Source organism: Hylaeus anthracinus, unplaced genomic scaffold (assembly GCF_026225885.1).
Source record: "Hylaeus anthracinus isolate JK02 unplaced genomic scaffold, UHH_iyHylAnth1.0_haploid 11985, whole genome shotgun sequence".
In the NCBI taxonomy this organism is placed as follows: Eukaryota; Metazoa; Arthropoda; class Insecta; order Hymenoptera; family Colletidae; genus Hylaeus; species Hylaeus anthracinus.
Window position 1 is genome coordinate 6,450,806 of NW_026534333.1, and position 26,640 is coordinate 6,477,445.

Genomic DNA, 26,640 nt, shown 5'->3' on the forward strand with positions numbered 1-26,640 from the left:
TATCGTTGCTTAGAAAATATATTTGAATTTGTTCCCTTCCAATTTAACGGTATTCATATTTTTGAAAGTTCGTCGAAACTTCACATAATTGTTCGTCGTCGATTGGACACGTACACGAGCAGTGTAACTATTGAAAATTGTTCGTCAATTTCAAACAAAATTTTATTAAAACAAGCCAACGAATTTTTTTCAAAATGGGTAAAGAAATTTATATTGAAATAGGGAATCTATTCCGTTAATATACGCATAGCATTTAAAACTACGGTGAAATACGTTCTTGTCGACTCGTTAACGAGTTCTCTTACGTTTCTTGTTCTACGACTATCTAATTTCCCTGTGTACAATCTTCTTTGCCTAATTTTCTCACGTGACGCTATGCATTTGGAGTTCCGAGGCGACAGTGAACCCATCCGAGGGGAATTTGTACCCTGACAACTTTGCGGTAATAAACGGGTGACGATTATTTCAGGAAGCAGCGAGGAATTTGTAGAGCTTCGTACTGTTTTCCGTGCTTTCTTCGCCTCTGGGGAACGCTCGTACAAACGTGAAACTTATGTCAGACGTATGTGTGTAACCTCAAACCATTTTCGGTAATACATACCGCCTGCATCTCATTCATTTAACTACTTTATACTTATTTGCAATATTTTAATATCAAACATATCGTAATCATAAGAAAGACTTGCCAAGATCGTAACTGTATTTTGTACCTATAAATCTTTATGGTGAGAATCTATCAAGGAATATAGACAAAAAATGTTGCATTTGGTACTTCATGGAGCTCTCAGGCACATAAATGTAAGAAAAAGAATCGACGTTACGTCCAGGTGCCTATGGTGGACTCCGTAAGGCTGACTCAGCAAACCTTGCCTTAGACGTAATTAATCGTTTGAACAGTCCTCCATTTTCCAGAATTTCGAACGAATTCAGCGTTGAGAAAAAGTAGCCCATGTTTTAATTAAACCCGGTTAGAATTTATTAAAAGAAATTTCAATTGGAAACTTCGCTTTCACGCAGTTAATTTTAATGCCCCAATCTACGGAACAAACTTCAAGAACATTTGTTAATGAAAGCGTTTAAGCGATTTCCAACCCAGATAACAAGTAGTTTCTTGAAATCGATTTTGCAAAATGTTGACATTCTATTCGCTAGCACCGCTCCCTTAACTTAATTGCTTCTGCACTCTATTTGATAACAATTAGAAGAAATCGTACGGTCTTCTATCGAGACAGTGGGTCTAATTGCAACAGCTAGTTTAATTAAAATTGTATATTTACTTTACGGAACGTCTTATCTCTTGGCTGAGTATTGTTAAATTGCATACATTAGCAAGACAATCGTACGGAGGATTTAAGAAATGATAAATGATTAACTATCCTAATCGACGGTGGAGAAATCTATATCGTTTGTCTAGAAACGACTTGAAATCGCACATTGCCATGCATGGTAACTACTTCATGCTCAGAATGCAGTGTTTGTTACCATTCGAGTGTCGTATTCAACGTTATCGACTCAGAACGGGGTAAGATTGCAACGCTACTAACAATAAAAATTATAACTAAATCTAGCAATCGGAGGGACTCATCGGAGAAAGCAATGATCTCGACGATGCTAATTCACCAGGACATCGTGAATGTTATAATCGAAATTGATGAGAAAAGTGAAGGTCCATGGACGCAGTATTAAGCACTGAATTCTGTGGAAAGTCTGTGGAAACAGGTGCCGAAAGTATTAGTCTATCTTTCGATGAATTGTTTTCAACTTTAATAAACACGTATACACATAATTTGGATTATCATGAAACTTTAAAACTGTCGTACACGCTTGAACTACATATGCATTTGACAAAATGAATGTCGATTTCTGAAATTTCGTGATTCTCTTATACAGGGAGTCCCAAAAATGTTGGGGATCCTTGAAAAGGGTGGTTCAGGGGGTAATTTGAAACAACTTTTTCCTTAGCGAAATCGTTATCCGAGGCTTCGTTAAGGAGATATTAACGGAAAACACTGACCAATCAGAGCGCGCGTATACTGTTGGAGCGGCCGCGATAGCGATGGCTACGCGCTAGGTAGCCGCTCTCGTACGCGAACAAGTGACTCGACGTGCATCGAAGGATATTGACGCGGCCGTTCAGCGCGTAGCCTTCGCTACCGCGGCCGCTCCAACGGTATCCGCGCGCTCTGATTGGTCGGGTTTTTTTATTAATATCTACTTAACGAAGCCCCATCCGACATTTTTGCAAAGGAAAAAGTTGTTTCAAATCACCTCCCGAACCACCCCTTTCAAGGACCTCCAACATTTTTGGGACACCCTATATTACGTTTACGATCAACTCAGCTGTTGAAATTTCAATGTAATACTTTTCAGATTTATTATACCTTAATCCAATCTGGATCCCTTAAATCGTTTCATCGGAGGTGTATCTGCGTCAAAATTGGTATTATGTTCACTCGAAGACGGAGAGAGTCACGTTTGTCCATCTTGAATCTTGGAACACGAATTGCTACGCCTTCGGCGTCCTCCTGCAGGTGGCAGTACTGGTCCCTTTATAGCATCCTGTTCATGGCTAAGAAAATATAAATTTTATATAAATTATAAATTATAAATAAATTAAATTAATGTACGTTAAATTTAAACATTGCAAAAGTGTCTATATGTCCAATTATTTAACAAAATTTAGCCACAACGTTGATATATTGATATTGATCGCGCCATCTATTTTTGAACTTTCAAATTCAAACTTTCAAATGTTGCTTCTGTCCAAATAAATAATACCGTGATCGAATCAGAAAATTATTTAAAAGTTTTTATAATAGAATATACAATAAGTGTACAATCATTGGAATCGAATGTTCCAAAGTTAACGCATTTTACTTTGAATTAATTGTATTAATTATAACTATTACACGTATGTACTTTCATGTACGAATATAGTTTCTCATTGTCTGACAAGGACATGTAAGTTTCTCGTTAATTTTACGAGAACAATTACGCATAACGAACAATCCGGTTATTCTGCTGGAATTTAACAGAGGCTGGCGTCCTGGCCCAACTCTAGTTACGATAGTGTCACTGCTAATTATGGCATACGACGCGCGCCAAATGAATCAAATAGTAGCTATCTGCAACCGTAAACAGCAATGTTCAAGACTTGATTTCTTCGCAGAGTGCAGCGATATTAATTGCAACATTTTCTAGCTGATAATAGTATGAAACATTAACCACATAAATTGTATAAATAAATACATCCATCGAAATAGGCAAAAAATTAAATTCTAGTATTCTCGAATTGAAATTACTATTCCATAGCCTTCTGTGGTACCATATAAATCTTGATGAAGTTGCTTCGTGACAAATATGATGTTTTTGTTAATTTACTTTTGATAGTATTTACAGATTTTTATGGCTAATAATGTTAGTTTAAATTTCACTCTGTAATTTTGTGAAATTATATCATTTCGCTTGCAAAGAACTGGTACCATCATGCAGATTTGTACTTTTGATCCGTGAGCTCCCGCAGTAATATAAATTACAATTTTCATTATTTCTAACCTCTAATTTCTATTTTTTTTTTTTTAAATTCTTTTACACCAATAAATCTATGCTTTGTTATTATATATTGTAGACCTGCGCGTACACAACCACAGTCTGTTATCGAAGCGAAAAACAAACTTCGAGTAAGTTGAATAATATTTAAATATTTATAGCTTCATTGCAAGTAGAATAATTCCGTGTTTTTCAGTTAGATCACGATGAAAGTTGCAATTGTTGTTGTTGTTGCACACCTCAAAGTCCATGCCTTGTGAGTATCTCCCATTGTCTACGAGTACGTTGCACAATATCGTTACTATGACTGGTTTTTTCAGAAATATGTGCAACCAAAGGTACCAAAGTCTTTTGCTCCCATTCGTGTAAGTAAGGACATCATGTACAACATGTATATAAAGAGTACTTGAATTTCTCAATAAATGTCATTTCAGTACTACTGGAAATCGAATATACCGATGGATAAGAACACAACATACCAACTCTCGTATTGGGAATGCCCTACCTCAACCGTGGAACCTATTCGACTACAAAATTGGTTGACTACTGGCGAGGGTGAAATATCTGACAAAACAACGTATAAGGTGGTGACAGTAATTTATATCCTAGGAATATAAGGTTGAAGATGATTCATTTTTCAATTTCTAAGGCTTGATTACCTTTTCAAGGAACGGATAACGTCCGTTTGTTTCAGGACAGTTACTTTGGTAATTGGTGCATCACACCCGAGCAACCTATCACGCCGTGTTCGAAACAATGGCTCGGCAGAGGTCCTATACAAGACGTTACTACTCAAAAGCATGACTATACGTGGAAATCCATGGAACCAGTTCAAGCTTTCAAAGCGCAGCAAAACTTGTACTGTCCAGCAGCGCGATTAGCTGGTGAGAAGAGATAAAAGAAGAGAAGATAATTCTCGACTAATATATTGTCAATTTTGTAGACGATACCACATATAGATTGAGTTACTATCCATCTGCTTGTCACTTGCCTGCTACATCTTATGCCCCTATAAGGAAATATGCTAGACCAGACATTCCAATGGACGACTGCACGACTTACAGGCTTAGTTACTGGCCGAATGATGGAGCTACGAAGGTAATTTCGATGAATCGTTAAAGTACCGAGCGATTATTTAGGTAGTTCATCATGTTTTCTAGGCTGAACAGCCGTGGTACACAAAGAGAGAATACATACCACCCGTGGAGCCACTGGACGGCTGCACAACTTACAAATTGAGCTATTGGCCACATTGCGAGGAGATACGTCAACCCATTAGAAATCAGGAAAATGATAATTTATTAAACGCTGGCTGCTGTTCTGATAATAACACCACTTATCGACTCAGCTACTTCGGCTCCGAAGGCGGCAAGCGAGATCCCATTCGACAACCTAACAACATCCTCTTTTCGCCTTGTCCTGCAGCTTATGATACCGTTAATCGAGTAAGAAACAAAAAATATAACCAGAGAGTAAATTCGCGTTGTCAAACTTTACTGTTTGAAATTTTAATAAATTGTTAAATAACTATTGGCATTGTATATAATCATATAATATTTGTAATCAAAATAAAGAACAAATTCAAAATGATTATATACAATGTCAATATTTATTTAAAAATTTATTAAAATTTTAAACGATAACGTGACAATGTGAAACCCGCAATTCTATTTGCATCAACCTAATATTTATCTCAGATGAGTTTCTTGGGAAATTGGTGCGTGAAACCAGAAACAGCGATTACACCATGTAGCAAGCAAATGTTGGGAGGAGGACCTATGCAGGAGGTGACTACTCAAAAACACGATTACACGTGGAAGAATATACCAGTAGAACAGGAGATTCGTCCCGAAAACAACCTTATCACTGCGAATGCCTGCATGGATTGTATGTTACGATAAAATGGAGAATCGTGTAGTTTGTTTATTTTTATTAATTACAGGTTGCACGACTCACAGGCTGTCTTATATACCCAATTGCAAATCGTTGACACCCGTTCAATCGTACGCTCCAGTACGCAGATACAGTTCACCAAGCGTTCCAATGTTAGCGGAAACTACCATGCAACTGAGCTATCAGCCGGTAGATGTTGCAAGTCCAGTGGAAAAACCATGGAGCGACAGGCCCTCTTACTATCCTCCCGTGACTCCAATGGAGGATAATACGACGTACAACAACAGGTTTTGTTCAAATTTATTGTTTTTACCGATAACATCGTTACATGTCGAGGGAACGTAAACGCTAATAACTTTTCTTTTTCAGTTACATTCCACCTGGTACATTGGTCCCACAATGCACATGTTAATGAATCATCTTCCACGACGTTGCAACTCGACGAAACAGGTTTGTCTTCCTGATTTTCTATCTTCCTTCAACTCTCGCGACTTATTTCGAAGGTCCTAATCAACTATTATTCTAAGACCACTTGAAATTAAATTCTTCTCATAAACGAAGAGGAATCGTTATCGTTAGAAGGGGAATTAACATGCCACATAATTTACAACTGTATATAATGAAAATTAAATATATATAAATTTATTCCATTATACTACTCTTAATTTAACGACTTCATTATTAATTCTCAAAAGATAATACACATCGAACGTCTGTCAACAAGATTCTCATTTCTCGTACACCTCATTTCCGGAACTTTCTCTCGTAATTGTTGTTTTGTCGATCGACTTGCTGATTGAAAGGCTGCTGGGGTGTTTTTTGCGCTGCTTCGCGTGCGTCTGCCTCCTGGAACACGATCACGATTTCATTTGAACATGATTAGTGTAATTTACCAAAGAAAATCCGCATTATCGTACAAAGTTATTCCTCCAAGAGTACGTTATCTCTGCGATTACTTTTACTCCTAGATATCATCGAGACAGTATTAGACACCTTTCTAAATCTCGCGTATCTAATTTTACCACCACGAGCAACAAAGTAAGGAAGCAATTTAATTTAGTTTTCATTTTACACCATTACGAACACGTCATATCGTCCACAAACGGTCAACATAGAATTAATCGAAAGTTAATGGTTTCGACTAGAAATCACACGCTTAAAAAAAGAAAGATTGCAAGAGAAAACAGTGTGTATTTGCAAGAAAATAAAGGAAAAGAAAGCGAGGACTGAATAGTTGACACGTTTGCTATCCCGTACATATGCGCGACATGGGTTTCTACTTTATGTACATACGAGAACATAAAATAAGAACTGTGTATCATACTCGCTGAGAATATTTAGTTGACTTATTTAACTCGTTAAACACCAAGCTGGTTTCATGTAAACGTTGACACGGACACGAGATTTCTGCGAGATCTTTTAGTATCGTATCTTTCTTCAAACACTTCGCCGACAAATTGAATTAAGATTGGTTGGTAGGTTTACATAGTTACTTAAGGTCAATCGTCTCGACGGTACTACGAACGTTTGTAGCAAACGGTGTTCCAAGCAAGTGGTAGCGAACGCGCCAAAGAGGAAGAGGACGCGAAAAGGGCACGTACGTAGAAGGAAACGCAGCAGGAGAAAGGAAGAATCGCGGAATGAAGAGAAAGAAAAAGTCGTGGGACGTACCTCCTGCTGACGAATGCCGGCATAGATGAGGTCGAGGCCTTTCTGAATCTCCTCACTGACTGGCGGTGGCGTGGGAATGTGATCACCGGTCGCGTGAAAGCCAGTCTCGTCAGCTGTGTAATGAATGCTGATCAGCTGGCCATCGGGACTCATGTATGAGTAGCTTCCTTGTTGGACCAAAGCTTCTCCTTGTTCCTCGCCTTCGCCTACCTTCTTGATGTAACCACTCTCCTCGGCGATAATGTTATTTCCCGTTTCGTAACTACGAATAATTTATTCATATCAGATTTGTGGCGGTATTTATTCAGATGAAACCACGGTAGGGCATCCCAATTAACACCTTCACGGTGGATTTTTTCCCTTTACTTTAACCTTTTCGCGGATTGCTGATTGGCAGCCCAGCTAGACGCTAGAGCTCGTAGGATCGGTGGACTTTGTAAGGGCGTTCTATTTCACCTAGATTGAAATTTTCTAATGAACGCATTTAACTTTTTGCACTCGAATGTCTCTTCCGAGGGGACATCGTACGTCCAGGTAAACTTTATTAGTGATTACACAGAATAAACTTATGCTAGAAAAGAATTTTTTTATTCTACTGTATAAAATGTTTTCTTTTGCAGGCCTCCGCCAATTTACTGGCAGATCTCATTTTGGGAAACGCTGCTCCATTACATAAATGTGTCCTGACTGGGAACCCAATAAAATCAATTCATGCGAAGATCGCAAAAGAAACCTCGAGGGATTTTCTTTCGTACTTCGGAAATGAATGTATTACGTTCTAATTGCACAAACTATTTATTACTAATTACAAAATAATTCTCGTAGCATCCACTTCAATCGTGTCACTTGTAACGAGATTAATTAACTGTGAAGAAATTAACTGTTCCAGATTGCTTTCAATCTTCTTCGCGAAATACGTGGTAAAATTAAAGAATACCGACGTAAAAATTAAATGCAATGCAAATGAGAGTGCGTCCAGCTATTATTATAATATTGTATAGTGAACTAATAATAATTAGTCAAGAAATTATACCTTGTCTTGTACGTTCCATCGTGTTCCTGTTGTTTGTTCCAGTGTAAAATCGGAATCGGTGTTGTAATCAGGGGTTTCCTTTCGTCGCTCGGAGGATTTGGCTTATCATTATCGTGGTAACTGTTACGACCATGGTAATTCGAGTCTTGTGCCGCTGCTAATCCCAAGACTATAGCCAGGATCTACCACAATAAAACGTCTGCTTAGAAGAAACATTTAATTCAAAGGTGGTCGGGTGATGCAAGCTGCCGGAGAATTGAATGGATAAATTCCTGTGGGGAGAGACCGAATTTTAATGCGATGCGATAGAAGATTTATCTACCGCTTCTTCACCGTAGCATCCTTCGATACGGAGTCAGTGAGATGAGTGAAAGTAAGAAGCAAATGCCAGCGCGGGTCATTTACTCCTGACCTACGACGAGTTTGCGAACTCGTTGATTTACTTTGCCTTGTTTTACTTCGTGCCACCTATGTTGTAATATTATAATTGTTTACGAGCCATCCCTGTTTTGCAATCTGAATTCGATTTCCGCTCCGATTATCGACAAAAAGCTTTCGTTTTCAAGGATATACAATGGTGTAACTGCAGAGATTTATAGCAAAAAATTATTTGAGGTGCAGTCCTTTTGTTTTGACTTATACCATCGAGAAATATTATTACATTTTTATCGTCTTTCATATTATCATATCATTCCTATGTATTTTTTCATCGTATGTAACTACCACAGATTTAAGAATATATTATGCATAAATATGTGAGCATGCAATGTTACTTCAACTGTGCATAAAATATTGGATACATCTAATATGTAAATGTGTTAGTGCCTTTAGCATTCTAAAAGCTTTAGGATTCAGTGCAAAATCATGTTACCCACTATCGACGTGTATACTCTCAAACACTTTTATACTATTTATTTCAATCGTAAGCAACTCTATTGCTTACAATTTACAATTCCAATTATCTTGATTATTTTTCACTGCTTTCGGTTTACTCACCATTTCGTTTAATTATCGTTCACTGCATAGGTAAGAAATTAAGTAAAACAGAAAGTAGTATAAGAGAAATTTTACTTTAAATCTCTCTAACCACAATTATTTAAAAATATTCACTTACGAAGCCAAAATAATTTTACAGTAATTAAGTCTCGTTTCATTTTCGCAACGAATCTCTATAAAATTCAATATAAAAACGTTAACTCGATATTGCACGCGCGAAATAATGTACCGAACAAATCTTTTACGAGAACTGAGATGGCGAAAAGCATTGTATAACGAATAACATAAAAATATGAATGGGACGACTACAACAAATAAGAGTAGATATATATATATGAAAAAACACAACAATTACTTACGATACACTTCATCTCGATAATGGAAACAGTCGTACAAAAGAAGGAGATAGCAATTGAATCCAATCGTGTCTGACCCCATGAAAGTGGAGAATTCTCCTTTTATACTGACTCTCACTTTATCCCCACCCAACGATTGATGGACCTCCAAAGATATTCCGCGAAGTTTGTTACAAATATCTACATCTATACACTGTATTACACATTGAATTTCTATGACATAAACGATCGCTTCTTTTCATCCCTTTTTGTAGGGATGTAACAATACTACTAAACCGATTGAAAAATGTTTCGCAATTGCATCCAAATAATACCCTTTTTGTCATGATGATACCATGTGAAACAGATATTAACTTTTTTATAATATTATCAATATTTCCAATGATATTTTATTGATAAATTTCTATTATTTCCAGGTAACTGAAAGATATTCAAGATGGTGGCATCTACAATCGACGTTCATAACAGCGAACCGATGTGTAGGAGAACCTTTTGTGACCATAACCGAGATTCCTTCGGTCCCTCGTAACCATTTCGTCAAGAACCCTTATGTAACATTTCGAATCGGTTATTTCTGGAAGAGTTTCAGCCCGTGGTTTGCATCGATTTCTGAACGCTCTCACCGTAAATTGTAATATGATAACACTTTCCATCTTTGGATGCGCATTATCATTACTGTAAGTCGATGGTCTGTAGAGCACACACAAACGAATGTAATGAAACGGTGAGAAAAACTTGCACGATGCCTAATGACATTACATAAGATGCATGCACATATTTGTACATATGTACGTGGTGCTTATGTCTTCATATCAGTTTTACGATGTGGTGCGTAACACCGATGGCACAATTTCGTTTTCTTTTAATTACCTCCAAGTCAATGAAGAATATTTTTAACATGTTTTGCAATAAAAAACAAGTTCATCCTGTGTTGCTTGTTAAACTTCGAAAGAGGTACATTCGCGTTGAATTTATCTTGCATACCAGAATGAAAAAAACAATGTTTAGTATATAATTTGCAATAATTCGATAGAATATTTGAATTTGAAATATTTGAATTTTTGAATGCGTAGCGGGATGACGGAAAATTTATTCGACAACACTACAGTTGTCTTCATTTGTATTATACATTGTATGAAATCTAACTGACTGAAATCTAACTCGTGGGACTTGTTTCGTTTATGCAACAACTGTATTGAAGTGATGTGCACTATAGATTGCACAGTATTACGAAGGCAACTATTTCTCAGGTATACTGTGATGCTCCGTGTGCGCATGAGCGTTAAGATTTCTCGACAGTTGGTAAATGTCTCGACTGTTCTGACCGTGGCGCTTCGGAGGACAGGCGAAACTTCTAGTCAGAGGAAGATTTATTTATCAACGATCGATGTCTAGATCCGGATTTTCAAAACTTTTTTAATCGCGAAATAATATCCATCCAGCGAAGGTATTTTATTCGGACGAAGAAAATATGTAATCGATGCTCGAGTTCCCTCTATTTTTTAAAACGAAATAAAAATACAGTATCAATGGATTTAAACGTTCGCGGTTACCAAAGTTGAACGATTCAAGAATTCCTTGACAAAGTCAACTATCGGTGCAATGTCGAATATCGGTACCTTTAGCTCATTATCAATGAAGAATCCAATTAGGAACCAAGGGATAGCTGAACTCATCAGGCCACGAAGGGATTACCTTTGCTCGACGTCCAAACCGCTTTAGTTTCCTAATTAGGTAACATAGCTTATCTTCCAGTCTGCCCACCTGAGTAAGGTCAGTACTCTCACGCGACCCGGATCTAAAAAAGAGAAGATACCTGAAAGCATGCTCTGGATACAGTTCTACATAACGGTCCACGTGGGAGTAGATTTGTTCCATTTCTGACCCTTAGTGGAAACACTGGTTTCTGTTCATACACCGACTATTAACACCATTGCTGCAACTTCTACTTACATTTGAGCCGATTATTACACAAGTCGATTAACTCCATAAAACAAAATGTTGAGAAATGCGATGAAATATAAAAAGTTATGGCTATACCAAATGCTTTGATACTTAAAATTTAAGATTTTTCAAAAAGTGGAGTTAATTGATGTGTGCAGTGAGCGACTCAATGAAACATAGTCTAAGAAATTGATTGCCATTTCGAAATTAAAAATTGTATTGTTAACTTACGAATGAAAGGCCATCCGCGAAACAAAGCGCCACTTCGGTATTAGGAAATAAGGTATAGAGGAATGCGTGTATGCGTCATTGTACGTACTTAAGCGGCGACTTTGAGCATGCATAAGTGTGGGCGTGTGTATTGCATATGCACAGATGCGAGGGCCGAGTGACGTGTCACGAGAGTAAAATATTAGAGCAGAATTTTAAATAGCAAAGTCAAGTGCGCGGCGAGGGATTATTTCAAGCACTTGAAGAAAGGATAATTTTCGCAACTTTTTTTTTTTTGTATTTCCGCAGCTTATACGATCATACTCTTGATTACATTTTGAAATCACAGATTTGCGATGAACGCACCTAAAGGTCTGAACGCCATAGCGAGTACAGCTGACCTAATTTACGTGTTTCATCCTTGACTTCTTCGGATGACGGTCTGCTCTTAAAGCAATTATGCAAAAATCGTTCAGAACGTCTGTGGAAGGTCTAGCGTGATAGAGTAATCATAGAACTGTTGTTATAGAGAAATTTCCAGCTACAACGATTAAACATAAGTATATTTATTCGTAATATTCGTGTCTTTGAAGCGAATAATTTCTTCCTCACAGAGTCTTTTGTACTATTAAACACAACGGAAATATTCCAGGTGGTACCCTATAGCACTTTAAAATGGGATTACTTACATTACGACTATTACAGAAATAGACCATGGACGTATTGTGTATAAAATGTGTGTAGAATTACAACACTTAATTTATGAAATACTTTTCCTTATAAAGTATACATACCTACGCGTGCAATATATTTAACAGTGTAAAAATACGTTTCGTTAATATAATAAACATAGCGATAAAAAGCTTCGTCCAATTACACTAAAATGGATCGTCGTTCATGCTTCCCATTCGGTGGACTCGTTAACCGTCCGTCGTTGTTCCTTAATTTATTTTGATAGGATTACAGTGCGCGTTACTCGCGCAAAGCTCGCGTATTTATTTAGATTTGCGAAATTTTAAATATTACCGAACCTTATAAATAATAAAATAGTCAAACATGGCACCTACTGCTAACAACTACGAGTAAAACAAATTTTAACAAGCTTATGACTTTGAATATCTTCTCGATCTCTGTCTGTATAAACCAGTCGACGAGGGGTCGTAAGGGGTCGCCCCGAAACCAACGTATTTATTATTTTTCTGATGAACGAAACCGTTGTTTTGATCCGTCTTGTAATAAATTACTCTTCTGATGCCGAATGGATCGATGTAACCGAAGGAGCCAACGTTGTCTCCTGTCGCATCCTGTTCCTCCTCGTGGTACTGCCTCTTCAGGTAATACTGGAATCCGTTGGCGACAGTGTGGGTTCCATCGTATGGAGGGTAATCCGCTGAGCCACTTTGAGAAACTGGTGTCGATAGTCGAAGATTCTTGTTCGAGTGATCGTAAGGAGGAGCGCCAGCCCCGTCTCGAGGTCGTTGTAGAGCGTTGTAATAATTTCGTTGGCCAGGAGAAAATCTTCTTTGATTTGGGCTGTAGTAATCATTGTTCGAACTAGATATAGGGGTGACGTCCACTCTGGGACTGGCAGTGGTACTGACGTAATAGTTAGAGTTTATGTCGTTCCCAAGCAGAGGAGCCACATTGTTTCCTTTCCATTGTCTGCAACGGAAACATTGAATTATTAATACGAGTTCTTGTACGTCATCAAAATCTAGGTGATATTAACCCTTTGCACTCGAGGCCTGTTTTTCTGGTATCTACCGGCAAATGCTAAGCTGAGATTGACTTCTCAGATGTATCTAATTTTAGAAGTATGTATGGAGTATTAGCGTCTTTTTAGTTTGACGCGATACCTGAAAGGATTTGGTGGTCGTGGTGGATCCACGATGAGTCCATTCTGAGCAGGTACCCTCTTCGCCTCCGCCATGGCATCATAGATAGGCCTGTCTTTACCCACGTACACCATTTTCGATCTAATTCCAACATATGATAGTGGTTGTAGACTCGTTAGTCAATAGCAGTTGATCGGTTTCTTTACCTTACTATTCGAAATCCGTTGCTATCGGCTACGTAGTCCTTAAGACGCAGGTATCCGAGAGGATCTAGCCAGCCCTCCGTTCCGATAACTGTGCCATCCACTAGCCTCTTCTCTTTTCTGTATTGTCCGTTTAGCGTCTGGAAACGGAAGTGCCTTTCGGGACCCTCATCCGTCTGAATGTGATACTGTGTATTTGGATCGAAGCTCCAGCCACTTTTGTCAGCGTTTCCCTCGTTTCGGCATAAAACTGAAACCTGAAACGAGAGTCCATCGTGAACCATCGGGTAGCAAACATTTTAAAATCATGATAATTTTAAGTTTATCGTCAAGGCAACATTCAACCACTGTATCCCCGCCAGGCATCGTCAAGTTTCTATATATGCACTAACGAGCTTAAACTGATTCCTTAAACTAGTTCAAGTTGAAATTCCTGTCTACGAGGAATAGGAATAACAGATGATGATGCAGGCGAAGATTATTCAACGCGCATGCATAAGAAATGTCTCGATCGACGAGTATGTGGCTCAATCAGATCGGCAGAAGATAGTTTGCGTCGCAGAACCTTGCCAAGGCTATCCACAACTGTGCTGTTCTTAACTCACGTACTCTTTTAGAGTAATCGGCTTGACCTCAACTGATCCGAAGAATCTCCAACGGCGTTGGAGGATGAAATAACGCGCGACTACCACTACTGGCCATGGACGTTCGAATATGCGTCTTGCGAGAAATTCGAAACTTTCGAGACTGCCAGGATTCGAATCGATCTGGACATTATTCGATAGCAGAGGTGTCGAAACTTTCGATAGGTCGCGTAATCTTGACCGATCTCGGAAGTCTTGGTCCGTCTTAAACCCTCGATCGAATTCGAAAGTTTTGATTGGTATTTAAGATCTTGCTAAGTCTTAAAATCCTGATGGAGCTTCAAACTCTCGATAAATCTAGCACGTTTCGCATTGATAAATAAATGGGGACATTTACAAAATGTGTTAGTCGCGTATAGATTCACAAGAAGATCGATAAAGACCGTAAAGACCGATCGAGACTTCAATACCTACATTCAAGACTCTCGATACCGGCCATGACTTTCAAGACTTGGTATTGAATAGTATTCGATCGACGTCTGACGTCACAGACTCGAAACGATTCGATCCGGTCTTGAGCCTACGACTAACCACCACCCAAAGTCATCGTTAGAGCGGATGACCCTGTCAAGGGACGAAGAAAGAGAAAACTGGTTGATACGCGATTTACGTTCAGGAGGAACAAGGGAAGACGCTAGGAACTTTTATCCATGAAAAGAGGGGAATGCAAGCCACATCAATCTCAGCTGGCAGAAATCGCAATCTTTTAGTAGAGAATGGTATCAGCGTTAAAAGGATAACAATGGGTAGACATCGTCTTTTGAAAGGAACTCCGACAGAAATAATGCAACAACCTCGACCATAAACATGTCGGAATACTTCTATGATGAGAAATGCAAGGAATGCCACCTAAGCTCTGGGATTATTCAATATATCACAGCAGGACATAGGTCAATTAGAGTGCGCAGGTAGAATCTGGTAGCCGATGTAATCCGTCAGAAACTAGCTCTCAAACGTAAGCTAATCACCACTTCACGGCTATATTGCGAACAGATCCCACAGCTTGTCTTAGGAAATCAAAGGAGCCAGCTCCTGCTTCGGATGTGACATCCTAATTGAAAACGCAGTCGTGGCTAAATAGATCTGACGTAAAGGTCGTTGACACGAAAGCTATTGAAAACAATACTATCGAATCTATAGTATAGACTGAAAGGGAATTCCTCTGTCTTTGATTACTTCGTAAAGTATTAAGTCAACGTATACTTATCGTATTTAAGGTATATGTACTATATCTCCGAGGCTTATAAGGTGGGGAATCCAGTCTTAGAAACGAATCGCGAGCCGTACTGGGTCAGACGTATTAGTCAGCCATCGCAAAGCTCGCGTCTGATCAAAAATTGCTCGCCGTCCACATTCTACTTACTCGTGTTACCTCGTTTCGTTTACCCTTAACACATTGTTGTCACGAGCTAATCCGTGCTTGCACGGAAAAATCGATGGAAATATAGCAACTACTGAAAATGGAAACTTCCAAAATGTCCTTTATCGTTAACAACGGAATTCCATAGACCTTTTTTTTTACCATTTTTAGGGTGTTGAAATTATCGAGTTTCGAACCGGTTGCGGGAATCTATCCCCTAAAAAAGTAGTAATACTTGAAACATTTCGTATAATGTCAAAGTTCTTATATCGATTCGAGTGAAACTGTTTCAGACGTAAACAAAATCGACGATAACGTAATCATCTAAGAATAGTCTCAATAATAAAAGCGACACGTATATAGTGCCTTTGAAAAATAGCAAATTATTCAGGTATTCCGTTTCAGATGAACCATCACGTGTTACAGTCACATGCAATTACGAGATGAATCAACGCAACCGTTTATAACTGCAATATCTCCATGTACTCGTTAGCAATAATTTCGATCGTCGATACGCTTAGTATGCATTGATAGTATTCATTTCCTATATGGAAAAACGACCTTCGTTACTTTCGATTTACATGCACCGTGCGTAGTGTTAATTATTCGTGTGATTCGCTCAACAAAGTACCGTCGTTGTGTTCCATCGTGAATTTTACCATGTCGCTAAATACAGGACACACGCGGATCGGAATGCAGAATCCAGAAACGACTATTTTAAACTCGATCCAAGCCTTTCTCATCCTATTTTATTGTTTCAAAGTTATATACAATTATCTCCGTAACGGTAAAGTATAGCGTGGCTCGTTCCCCACGCCCATTCTTAAACGGTTAAAAGCGGCACAAGTTCATACAAAAGTAAGAGTCCTGTACGACTTTGTTTCCGTGTCATAATGCATTCTGTGTTACCGTAACTCTTTCGACATAGCTGACATAACCGATATCCTATTCTTTATACACTATTTCACAAAATTCTATGAGTCATTTTTATTCATTCTTTCGACAAAAGCGTCGATTGTCGGAGGTTTGTAACGCTTCCTGTTCGAAATACTAATTAGAAGTTATTGTAATCGATAAATGGCCGGCATGCATTCGATGGAGCAATACGTTCCTGTACACGTTTTCCAAATAAGAGAGCACCAACTCGTAGTGTCAGTCATCGAGCGCTTATCAACGACACAAAACAGTTTCTAAAGCGGTCAAGTCGCGCAGTTGACTGCAAATGACGACAATGCGCGATTAATCATTCGAAAATTAAAATGAAGTCCAAGGATGAGTACCGGCTGACCTCCAAAGTGAGTTTGGCATCGATGCATGCAGTACCGCGAATGTAATCTTCCAGAACGCTTAAATCCTCCTCCGCAATTACCAGACGTAAATGTAATAGATTATTTATGGAACCGCCTTGAACCAAAAATCTAATTCCGTCGCGTGCCATTGAGAAAAACTAACGATGCGCTTCTCGAACAGCAGATTCATCGTGAACGAAAGTCCTACGGAATGTTCGACCGGAATTAGAAGATGTTTCTCCCCTGTGTAGGTTCGTTTTCACAGTCATTATTAAAGGGAAAGATAGAGAGTACGATAAGACTCGTTAACTGAGATGAATGTAAACGATGAGAAGAAAATACCGTGTTACAATTCTTTCACTTTGTTCTCCACGCTTCGCGAGCACAAACATTAGGCTCTCTTCAAATACGAAATGGATGCTCCATTGCTTGGACTGCGAACAATCCTTGGACTGTAATTACCGGACACCGATTATTGCTCTGTAATTACGTTACATCCTACTCTCGTTAACAGTTTTTCATTGACATAGACCATACTTGACGAGATTGCAGACATAAATAACAAAATTGTTCACTGAGCTCCAATTTCAACCATTTCTAAACAGCAATTGAACGAATACAAACGTGAACATACCGTTAAAATATTCAGCCAACATAATGCCCGCAGAAACATAGTCTTCGCGATATATATTCAAGTACAGAAGAATTACACCGCCATGCTGCTTTCTTTCTCTTCTTCTTTATCACAGTCCGGTTTAAGCGTCGCGCGAGAGAGGATAAAGCACATGCAGATACCTTCTGGAAAATCGCAATGCATCCTTCAACTCAAACTGATCGTTACGCGATGCTCGTTATACATAAAGTAGAATGAAAAAAATAAGAGGATTCTCTTGGCCTTATTGGAGAAGCGATAAACAAGATTCATAGTTCCATCAAAACATTTTCAAGTTACACTAAATATTCGATGTATATCGAGAAGGATTCGAACGGTGACTCTCGCAAAGGGAGGTTCTTGAAAAATACTAAATTTCTGTTTCATTTCAAATACGTGTATAAGGTTATCCATACATGTATTTATAATAAAAAATTCATTTCGTAATGTCACAACTATTATTTAATTTAGTCAAACTTCTTCAATAGACATAGCGGGTACGAATATTTATGTGATCGACTGTATATTCGCTATTTTAATATGTAAGCTAGCTCGAAACTCGTCGGAATGTACTCCTAGGATGTGTAACTATGATTTGACGATTTTAACGAACCACTTTATTTCGTTAAATGCGACACAATACGATCGTTGTTTAAATATTACTTTGATAAAAGTTCATAGAGCAGGAAATGGGGAAGAAAAGTATATGCGAGTACCACGGTGTATCACCAGCACGGCTATCAACGAAGCGAGCACAGAGGACGCGATACGGGAACTGAAACCCGGTGGATGCTTTGTGTTTTCAGAGTATCGTCAACCATTCCATGGATCTCAGCTCTTTCCTTCCCAGCCTTATCCCTACCCCCTTCGAGAAGCACGCACCGTTTTTCCTGACGGACGAAACCGCGCCCATCTGCAATTACAGATGATCACTCTACATTTAAAGTTACCTCACAGAAACTTATAGTTATGCATTCCTTTAACGTGCTGCCTCTAATTACAAATACCTTCACGCATCGCGATGACTGCATGGTAATGTACATTGTAAACCTTTTGCGTATCAACCGCTCAACGTTCGCTTTCGTTAAGCTCGGTGGTTGACAATGCTTAAAAATAGAATGAAAAACTTTTAATAGATATCGAACCGTACGATGCTCTCGCAAAAATCTCTTTTCAAATGGCAACGAAGAAATTAGTTTCTCTTCAAAGTTTGCATTGCGTCAAAAAAAAAAAAAAAAAAAAAAAAGAAATCTGTGATCTTATGAGCACATCGAGCGCTGACGTTTTCATAGGAGAATTTAAGTACTTTCATTCGCAAACACTTCAGCGATGAAAATTGACAAGCATTAAGCAAATCACGCGCAAGAAAGCCCAATTCATCCTCTTATAGCTATCCGCTGGTCGAGTTTCACGATCATATTTTCTCCTTCGTTTGCATCGCTTTCACTTTTACGAGCCGAGAATACTGTACACGTTCAACAAATGCGACTGCGTGAATATGTACGAGGCGCCGTCGTCGTCAACAGTGAAACTTTTATACGTACACTAATGTACCGTTCTCACAGATCCAGTTTCAACTCGACCTTCTTTCGTTGCTGTTGTTTTTCAGCAATGACATTATTACGACCAACTACCATTACCCAATTACTGCCGAAGGAAATTTCAACGATTTATAAGTCTGTGCCTCGGAAGACAAAGCGAAGTACAATCAGTCTTTCAAAGACTGTTTCATGTAAAAAATTTTGTAAATCTGAATTCCATCTACCAATTCGTTGCAATTAAAAATATAAAATTACCGTTTAGGCCTAACGTAATTACAGGTAATTACGTAATTCGAATGATTTATCTTTCAACGTCCTTTGGCCTTTTCCCATCAAAATGAGATCCAGTCTTTCCTTGATGCCAGCAGAAAAAACATAATGAGATGTGTGCAACCGCGCTATTTGATGCATGGCTGTTTTAAAAACCCTGCGAAATGAAAGAACGAAAGTGATTGAAACTTTAATACGAACTCTATTATGAGGAGCGTACTCTTTTCTTTCGTACCTGTAGATTAGCAATTTCCTTGCAGAATACAGAGTAACGTTAGGGAACACAACGCAATCTCAATGCCATTACTCTCGGTATACAATCAAATTCAATTGATTGAATCGCATCAGTATAAACAATGGGAAGCAAAAAGTCATTATCTGCGGTGGAACAATACATATGATTCCAATTCGCGAGGAGCGCTATGATAACGTCCAAAATAATTTCAAATAGCGGATAGAAACGCGCGCTAACATTTAAATGTGTTTCACGCGAGACCGTACATGGAAGCACAAAATACCGTTACTACATCGACATTTTCCAGTTACGTCAGGGAAATCCTTATAGAAATGGAGCTATGAAAATACGGGTATGACATCATGCCAATTACTAAAATACCGCTACGACCTTATTCAGCGATTTTATTACTGATAGATATTCCGCATGCGAGATATTTGTTCTTTTACGGCCCATTTTCCTCTATACGATTTAAAGCTTTAACATTGCAAAGCTATCACAACAAACGATCATTGCGAAATTTCAAATTTCTTTCGAAATACTTTACAAAGCGTGCGAATACTAATTCATTAATTGCTTTCTTATTCTACACCTCCTTAGTCACTATGTATTTATAAAGCGAACAAAAGGCAACGCTGAGAAAAATTCTCATGAATTGTAGGAGACAATTGCCAGGAAACAGATGCAATCAAAAAATTGTAATCTCAGTCAACGAAGATACACGTTGTCTGACATTGCGTGTATCCGCCTGTTGATGATTTATCGTCAAATCGTACATTGCGAGTATCCGCTGCTCGGTGATGTCTATCGCCGACTCGGAAATTTCTTTGTTTCGGCCATTTTATCGCCCTCTTTATTTTGCCGAACGGAACAATTGAGAGTAACGGCGAAAGTATAAGCGTGCTTCAAATTAAACAAAATTACGCGATCTGGTCTCAGTAAGAGAAGAGTCTAATTGTCGATATGGACAATTCACTTGGTTGATTGTCCGACGAACGAGAGATCCGGGTTCGAATCACGGTCCAGCAAACCGATCGTCGATCATTTTTCTCTGACCACTTTCAATGGCACGATTACACGCGAAAGAACTTTCCACGTGTATCGGTACCCGAACATGATACATTCAACGCGAAAACATTTCAAGACAAAACATACCTGTAAATAGTCGAGACTAATATAATCTACAAAAATGAAAATTCCGTCAAACGATTGGAATTCATAGAGTAAATTATAATTAGTATATCACATAGATGTAAACTGGATATAAGATGAAATTAAATGGGAAATGCCTTACTGTTGCATGCTCCGTGGAGATGCTGGCTCGTATATGCATGACTGAACTTGAACTTCGAGTGAAACTAACAGTGCATTAAACCCATTTAATACCAAATGCGGTGTACGTTTGCTAATAGACGAGGCAGCGTAGTAAAAGTGATTGTACCATTACGCATTATACTTCACGTTTTAATTACGTATACATGACAGAAACTTCCGTTTAAACGCAATAAGACTTCGATAATGACGGAGTAACTGTCGTCACGATGACACTGTGTGCGTTAAACATTAGTTAAATAAAATAGGCAACGTCTATGATAATTGTTTATTTCGAGGGTTAAACGTGGAATTAGTAGGCTAGAAACAGTGCAAGCTTACCGCAACGAACAATGCCAGTCGTATTCCTCGCATTTTTAATTAATGAAATTGGTGTTGTTGGAACGGATGAAAAGTTAAGTAATCATTGACTCGCTCCTTCGAATTACTTCCAGCAGATTCAGAGACGAATCCTTACGCGTCTAATCGTACCCGATCACTGATCCACCAGCGGCCAAGTCGAAGTCGAATCACGCTTAAAAGCCTACGTGAACAAGGCACGCTGTCCCTACTTGGTAGAGTAGACCGGACCTACGCCTTCGCAATTTTCCTTTACGGATTATGATATGATTGTGCGTATAAGACACACACGTCACACAAATAAATACACTGGCGACTTTGCGCAACGGAACCTTGTCTCTGAATTCGTGTATCTCCTAAAATCCCATTTGACAACAAAATTACATCAAATCCTATTACTAAAAGACTTATATAAGATTAAGAAAGCTCCTGACATTCAACGAAACAAATTTCGTCTATAAAATAAAATGAAATGTTATCTATCAAATTTATTCACCTAGTTAATATATATATATACACTCTTTCTATATCTTCTTTTTCTACTTAATTTATTGTATATTATGCATTCTTCTTGAATTTTAAATACACGTCGTTAGTTCTCTTCATTTTCATGATCTTCGATATAAAAAAAAAATCGATAAAGTGTACTTTAAAGAATGGTAAGAATATAAAATTCGTAGTGTTTATTATTACTATTGTTATCACAGAAATTAAACTTTTTAAATATCAGGAATCAATTATTATAGTTTTAATACTGGTGGCGCCACTGGTGGTAAAACGCCCAAGTTTGTAGTAAAATTGTCCCCAATGTTGGTAACATTATCGAATTCACATTACCCACAACTTCCTCGATGCGATATTTAGTTAACTCAAAGTGGGTAGGTGGCGTTAGTGGATAGCAGAGCGACATCCATACCTAATAGTAGCCATTGGTAAGTACAAATAGGTTCAATAAGAAACCGGGTATGTATCATAAAGCATAGCCTAACAGTATTTGTAATACAAGGTCTATAAAAATTCATACGTGAAACAAATCAGTGCTATTTCTTCATTGATACCTACTAATAAGAAAGACATGAAGAACTTTAAACATTGGTATGGTTTTTTGGAAATGTAAACAACAAGAGGCATACAAGAATAAATTTACATGGTTCCGTGAAAAAGAATTGCATCGATATAAATAAGGTCGTGCAGTTTGTTGGTAATTATCCTGTATGATAATTGTTGAAATGGGAGGAGGACAAAGTGCTCGTAAGCTTACAATTGAGAATGAAGAAGACATAGATGTTGTCAAGGTATCGCAAGCAGTTGTAGAGCGAATGAATGAAAAAGTAAATGAAGGTAATTCTGAACCTGTGAATGAAGTAAAACCTACCGATGTGACACACTCACCTACTAATACAGTTGTGTCTTCGAGACTACCTCATGACAGGAATATACCATCGTCTTCTGAGTATCCTACATACTATTACCCACAATTAACATTAACTGCTCTTCAAATGCAGCAGCAGAAGGAACAAGAACTTAAAAATCAAAACCAATATTGGAAAAATCGTTTAAAAAGTATAGAAAAACATTACTCAGAAATGACCAACATTCTGGATCATGAATATAAGAAAGCTGCAGCAAAATTACATTCAGTTGATCAAAAGAATATGAATATCGAAGATGAGGTACAACCATGTTTTGAGAGTAATGTGAAAATACTTAAGTGTTACCAAGAACACCCTAATGAAATTTTGATGTGTTCTAAGTTAGTTGAAGAATTTTCTAATTGCGTGGATCAACGCCGTACCCATGTGATTTCGTCGCGTTGTTAATATTTTTCAATATGGAACATTGTATCTATCATTCCATAGTAGTTCAAAACTATTATGAAGCTTCGTGTTACTTAATAACGAAATTTTGAGTCATTAATAATAAATTATATATTTCAAAATGCATCGAGTACTTATTTTGTTATGTATACACACCGATAACATGTTTGAATTTGTATTTTTCACAATTATCGACCCTTTCGACAGTGGCGCCATCGGTGAGAAAATGCCCAAGTTTGTAGTGAAAATAGTTCCCACCGTTTCTATAAGATGGCACTACTAACAAAAAGAGTCGATAATTATGGTTCCATTAAATAACTATTCATAAAAATAATACATTTAATATATTAACTTATATATTATTGTATTATAAAGCAGAGAATCTTAAGAATTGTGCAATTTATGAAAAAAAAGAAATTAACTAATAGATATGGTGGCGCCATCTTCAAAAAATGATGGGAACTATTTTCACACCGATGGCGCCACTAGTACTAAGAACCGCTCGATGAGCGGCTCAATGAGCGGTAACTTTTCTGAATGCACCCGTTAGGTCATCGCTCAAATCGCCAAGAATATTTTAAAAGATATTTTTCAAACAGCAGAGGAGCCAATTTATTATAGATGTAACAATATAATGTGTCACAAAGTTTCTTGTGCAATTTATGGTTCGCATCAGTTTTATTAGTTCAAACATCCGAAAAACATTCAAAAAATTCAAACAACTACCCAATGTATTATTTTAATTTCTTCATCATTTATCGTGTATAGTATTGAAATTATTATCAGGTAGTATTATGATAAGCATAACCGCTGGTTAGTTAAACACTTAAATTGTAACTGTGATTTCCCGCTGTAGGATCTGTCTAATCGTAAGAATTGTATCTGGTAACAGAATTCGTCAACGATATGTTTTATCGCTGGCGCATCAAATTCATGCTAAGATTTGCGGCTCATTGAATTTCAATACCTGACCTGAACAAGAGACGGAGAGAGCAAAGAAAGAAGCAGTGAAATCAGTGGAGAGGGAAACATGCTCGGACTCGCAGGGCTCTGAAGGATCGAATACACAACGCTTGGGATCCATGCCGCGTAGATGTATTTTGTTTCTAGATCGTTGTTGAAAATATTCAATACAATTCTCTAACTTTTACTAATAATTTATTGCGTGAACAATCGTGAAGTGCAATGTACATCAGAATGAGCAAATACAATCAATGTATACCTAAGAAGAAATTGTGTGATCGATTTTATTGTGATCACCTTCCGACACACAACACCGCAGCACATAAATTTCAACCGAGACCTTTCAAGGATGTACCCGGTCCTAAATCTTTACCCGTTATTGGAACACTTTACAAATATCTACCATTAACTGGTGAGAAAAAAACTATTTGTTGGCGATTACAATATTTCGTCTTTGATGCAAATAGATGTAATGTTATAATCTGTGCGTAATGTCTTAAACGTAATGATCTATCCAAAGAAATTACTTTGTGTTTTTGAAATGAAAACGTTATACTTTCCATCGATGTGTTGAAGGATCGAAAATATAAATGCTTACATTGGAATGTTGATTGGAATATAGGCGAGTATAGTTTTACGAATCTGTACAAAAGTGGGTTAAAAAAATTGAAGTCTTTCGGGCCAATAGTGCGCGAAGAAATAGTACCCACTGTGAATGTCGTATGGATCTATCGGCCAGAAGACATAGCCGAGATTTTTAAAGCGGAAGCTGGTCTGCATCCAGAAAGGAGAAGTCACTTAGCTCTTCTAAAATATCGAAAAGATCGAAAAGATATTTACAGTACTGGAGGCCTATTACCCACGTAATATACACTTTTTTTTCATTTTTATTTACGGCACACGATAAACAAAACTGTGAACAAAATACAAAAATGAATTTTAGCAATGGGCCAGAATGGTGGAGATTGCGAAAAGAATTTCAAAAAGTTACTAGCAAACCTCAAGATGTAATGAATTATTTAGAGGAAACAAATCACGTTGTGCAAGAATTTGTCGAATTATGTAGCAGAGAGCAATTTGAGGATCTCCTGCCGATTTTATCGCGCTTGTACCTAGAATGTAATTGTTTACGATTATTAAAAAATATTATAAATTCTTATCACTACGTCGGTATTAAAATGCTCGCATGAACATCTTTATTCGAGTCAAATGTAAATTTTCTATTTCAGTAACTAGTCTGATTGTTTTTGACTCGAGGCTCGATAGTTTTTCGAAAAAAGAACGATGTAAAAATTCTAGAAGTTCAAAATTGATCGAAGCTGCTTACGCGACAAACAATGCGATTTTAAAGTTGGATAATGGGCTACAATTATGGCGGTTTTTTGAAACGCCTTTATATCGAAAGTTGCGTAAAGCGCAAATGTATATGGAAACGTAAGCAAAGCCTTCTTTAAACAGTGTTCATAATAAAGACTATATGATATTAATTATTTATATTAGAGTTGCGTTAGAACTGGTATCCCTGAAAAAAGATAAAGAAGCTCGGAAAAATAAATCATTTCTAAACGCTTATTTAGAAAACCCTGCTCTGGATATTAAAGACATCGTGGGTATGGCTTGTGATATGTTACTTGCTGGTATAGATACTGTAAATATCATATGTAAATATTGCGTAATATCTTTTTGGTAGCACCTAGTACAGAAAAATTTATCTGCAACATCTTTTAGACTACCTACAGTACTGCGTTCACGTTATACCATCTTGCAAAGAATCAAGATATACAAGAGAAACTCAGATCCGAAGCTATGCGATTATTACCTGATCATAATCAACCAGTAACAGCAAATGTTCTACGAAATGCTTTGTATACCAAAGCTGTTATAAAAGAAAGTTTGCGATTAAATCCCATTTCTGTTGGAATAGGTCGTATCTTACAAACTGACGCCATTATTGGTGGATACGAAATACCCAAGGGGGTAAGTTTCTATAAAAAAAAAGAAAAATACAAAAATTAAGAATTACTGTATTTATTATACATGCTTTTTCTAGACTGTGGTTGTGACACAAAATCAAATTACTTGTCGGCTACCCGAATATTTTAGCGAGCCAGACACGTTCATACCCGAAAGATGGCTTCGGGATAATACGGAAAAAAACAAAATGGCTTCTGGAAAATCAGTACATCCATATGTGTTATTACCATTTGGCCATGGCCCCCGTTCATGTATAGCTAGACGTTTCGCAGAGCAAAATATGCAAGTACTTTTATTACAGGTAGGTTAACGGACTTAAATGCATCGTTTTTAGCAATTCGTGTACACTATGAATTGTGTTTCTTGTTTTCATACAGATGTGTAGACGATTGCAATTCGCTTGGGAAGGAGGCAAACTTGGGATACTATCTTTATTGATTAATAAACCTAATGCACCATTGAAATTCAAATTCCGTAATATCTTACGAGCAGATTCTATTTCTTCTTAAACCAGTAATGATGTACAAATATGTA

The 26,640-nt window shown here is 37.6% G+C and overlaps 5 protein-coding genes and 2 long non-coding RNA genes across 11 annotated transcripts; 4 read left to right on the plus strand and 3 right to left on the minus strand.

The window, feature by feature from the left end:
* Positions 1-2,236: 2,236 nt before the first annotated feature.
* LOC128886832 (uncharacterized) lies at positions 2,237-3,901 on the minus strand. Its single transcript, XR_008459918.1, has 2 exons — positions 3,789-3,901; positions 2,237-2,569 (listed from the first exon to the last, which is right to left on the minus strand). It is a non-coding gene; the product is annotated as an uncharacterized LOC128886832 (long non-coding RNA).
* LOC128886819 (stabilizer of axonemal microtubules 1-like) lies at positions 3,133-6,095 on the plus strand. Of its 3 annotated transcripts, XM_054141994.1 has the most exons (12): positions 3,152-3,210; positions 3,391-3,509; positions 3,629-3,680; positions 3,746-3,805; positions 3,870-3,914; positions 3,984-4,133; positions 4,244-4,433; positions 4,493-4,647; positions 4,710-4,994; positions 5,247-5,436; positions 5,492-5,729; positions 5,812-6,095. In XM_054141994.1, exons 2-12 carry the CDS (start codon positions 3,487-3,489, stop codon positions 5,852-5,854), a joined length of 1,431 nt encoding a protein of 476 aa, XP_053997969.1. In that variant the 5' UTR covers positions 3,152-3,210; positions 3,391-3,486; the 3' UTR covers positions 5,855-6,095. The 3 variants fall into 3 exon arrangements, with proteins under 3 accessions (XP_053997970.1, XP_053997969.1, XP_053997968.1); XM_054141995.1 differs by lacking the exon at positions 3,391-3,509 and having other exon boundaries at positions 3,133-3,210; XM_054141993.1 differs by lacking the exon at positions 3,152-3,210 and having other exon boundaries at positions 3,233-3,509.
* A 57-nt stretch (positions 6,096-6,152) lies between these two features.
* LOC128886828 (endocuticle structural glycoprotein SgAbd-2) lies at positions 6,153-12,085 on the minus strand. 2 transcript variants are annotated; one of them, XM_054142006.1, is made up of 4 exons: positions 11,118-12,085; positions 8,147-8,328; positions 7,114-7,375; positions 6,153-6,288 (listed from the first exon to the last, which is right to left on the minus strand). In XM_054142006.1, the coding sequence occupies exons 1-4, from the start codon at positions 11,172-11,174 to the stop codon at positions 6,187-6,189; spliced, it is 603 nt and encodes a 200-aa protein (XP_053997981.1). In that variant the 5' UTR covers positions 11,175-12,085; the 3' UTR covers positions 6,153-6,186. The 2 variants fall into 2 exon arrangements, with proteins under 2 accessions (XP_053997981.1, XP_053997982.1); XM_054142007.1 differs by lacking the exon at positions 11,118-12,085 and adding an exon at positions 9,502-9,876.
* On the plus strand, positions 8,192-10,236 carry LOC128886833 (uncharacterized). Its single transcript, XR_008459920.1, has 2 exons — positions 8,192-8,519; positions 9,915-10,236. It is a non-coding gene; the product is annotated as an uncharacterized LOC128886833 (long non-coding RNA).
* A 117-nt stretch (positions 12,086-12,202) lies between the features above and the next one.
* Positions 12,203-21,499, minus strand: LOC128886825 (uncharacterized). 2 transcript variants are annotated; one of them, XM_054142001.1, is made up of 5 exons: positions 18,352-18,497; positions 17,618-17,781; positions 13,694-13,947; positions 13,509-13,628; positions 12,203-13,314 (listed from the first exon to the last, which is right to left on the minus strand). In XM_054142001.1, the coding sequence occupies exons 2-5, from the start codon at positions 17,654-17,656 to the stop codon at positions 12,756-12,758; spliced, it is 972 nt and encodes a 323-aa protein (XP_053997976.1). In that variant the 5' UTR covers positions 17,657-17,781; positions 18,352-18,497; the 3' UTR covers positions 12,203-12,755. The 2 variants fall into 2 exon arrangements, with proteins under 2 accessions (XP_053997976.1, XP_053997977.1); XM_054142002.1 differs by lacking the exons at positions 17,618-17,781; positions 18,352-18,497 and adding an exon at positions 21,335-21,499.
* Positions 21,500-22,273: 774 nt separating this feature from the next.
* Positions 22,274-23,291, plus strand: LOC128886827 (MICOS complex subunit MIC19-like). The gene has a single exon (XM_054142005.1). It carries the CDS (start codon positions 22,567-22,569, stop codon positions 23,170-23,172), a length of 606 nt encoding a protein of 201 aa, XP_053997980.1. The 5' UTR covers positions 22,274-22,566; the 3' UTR covers positions 23,173-23,291.
* Positions 23,292-23,604: 313 nt separating this feature from the next.
* Positions 23,605-26,621, plus strand: LOC128886817 (cytochrome P450 302a1, mitochondrial). Its single transcript, XM_054141990.1, has 8 exons — positions 23,605-24,544; positions 24,755-24,995; positions 25,076-25,251; positions 25,362-25,566; positions 25,633-25,780; positions 25,861-26,109; positions 26,183-26,407; positions 26,484-26,621. The coding sequence occupies exons 1-8, from the start codon at positions 24,355-24,357 to the stop codon at positions 26,613-26,615; spliced, it is 1,566 nt and encodes a 521-aa protein (XP_053997965.1). The 5' UTR covers positions 23,605-24,354; the 3' UTR covers positions 26,616-26,621.
* Positions 26,622-26,640: the final 19 nt, after the last annotated feature.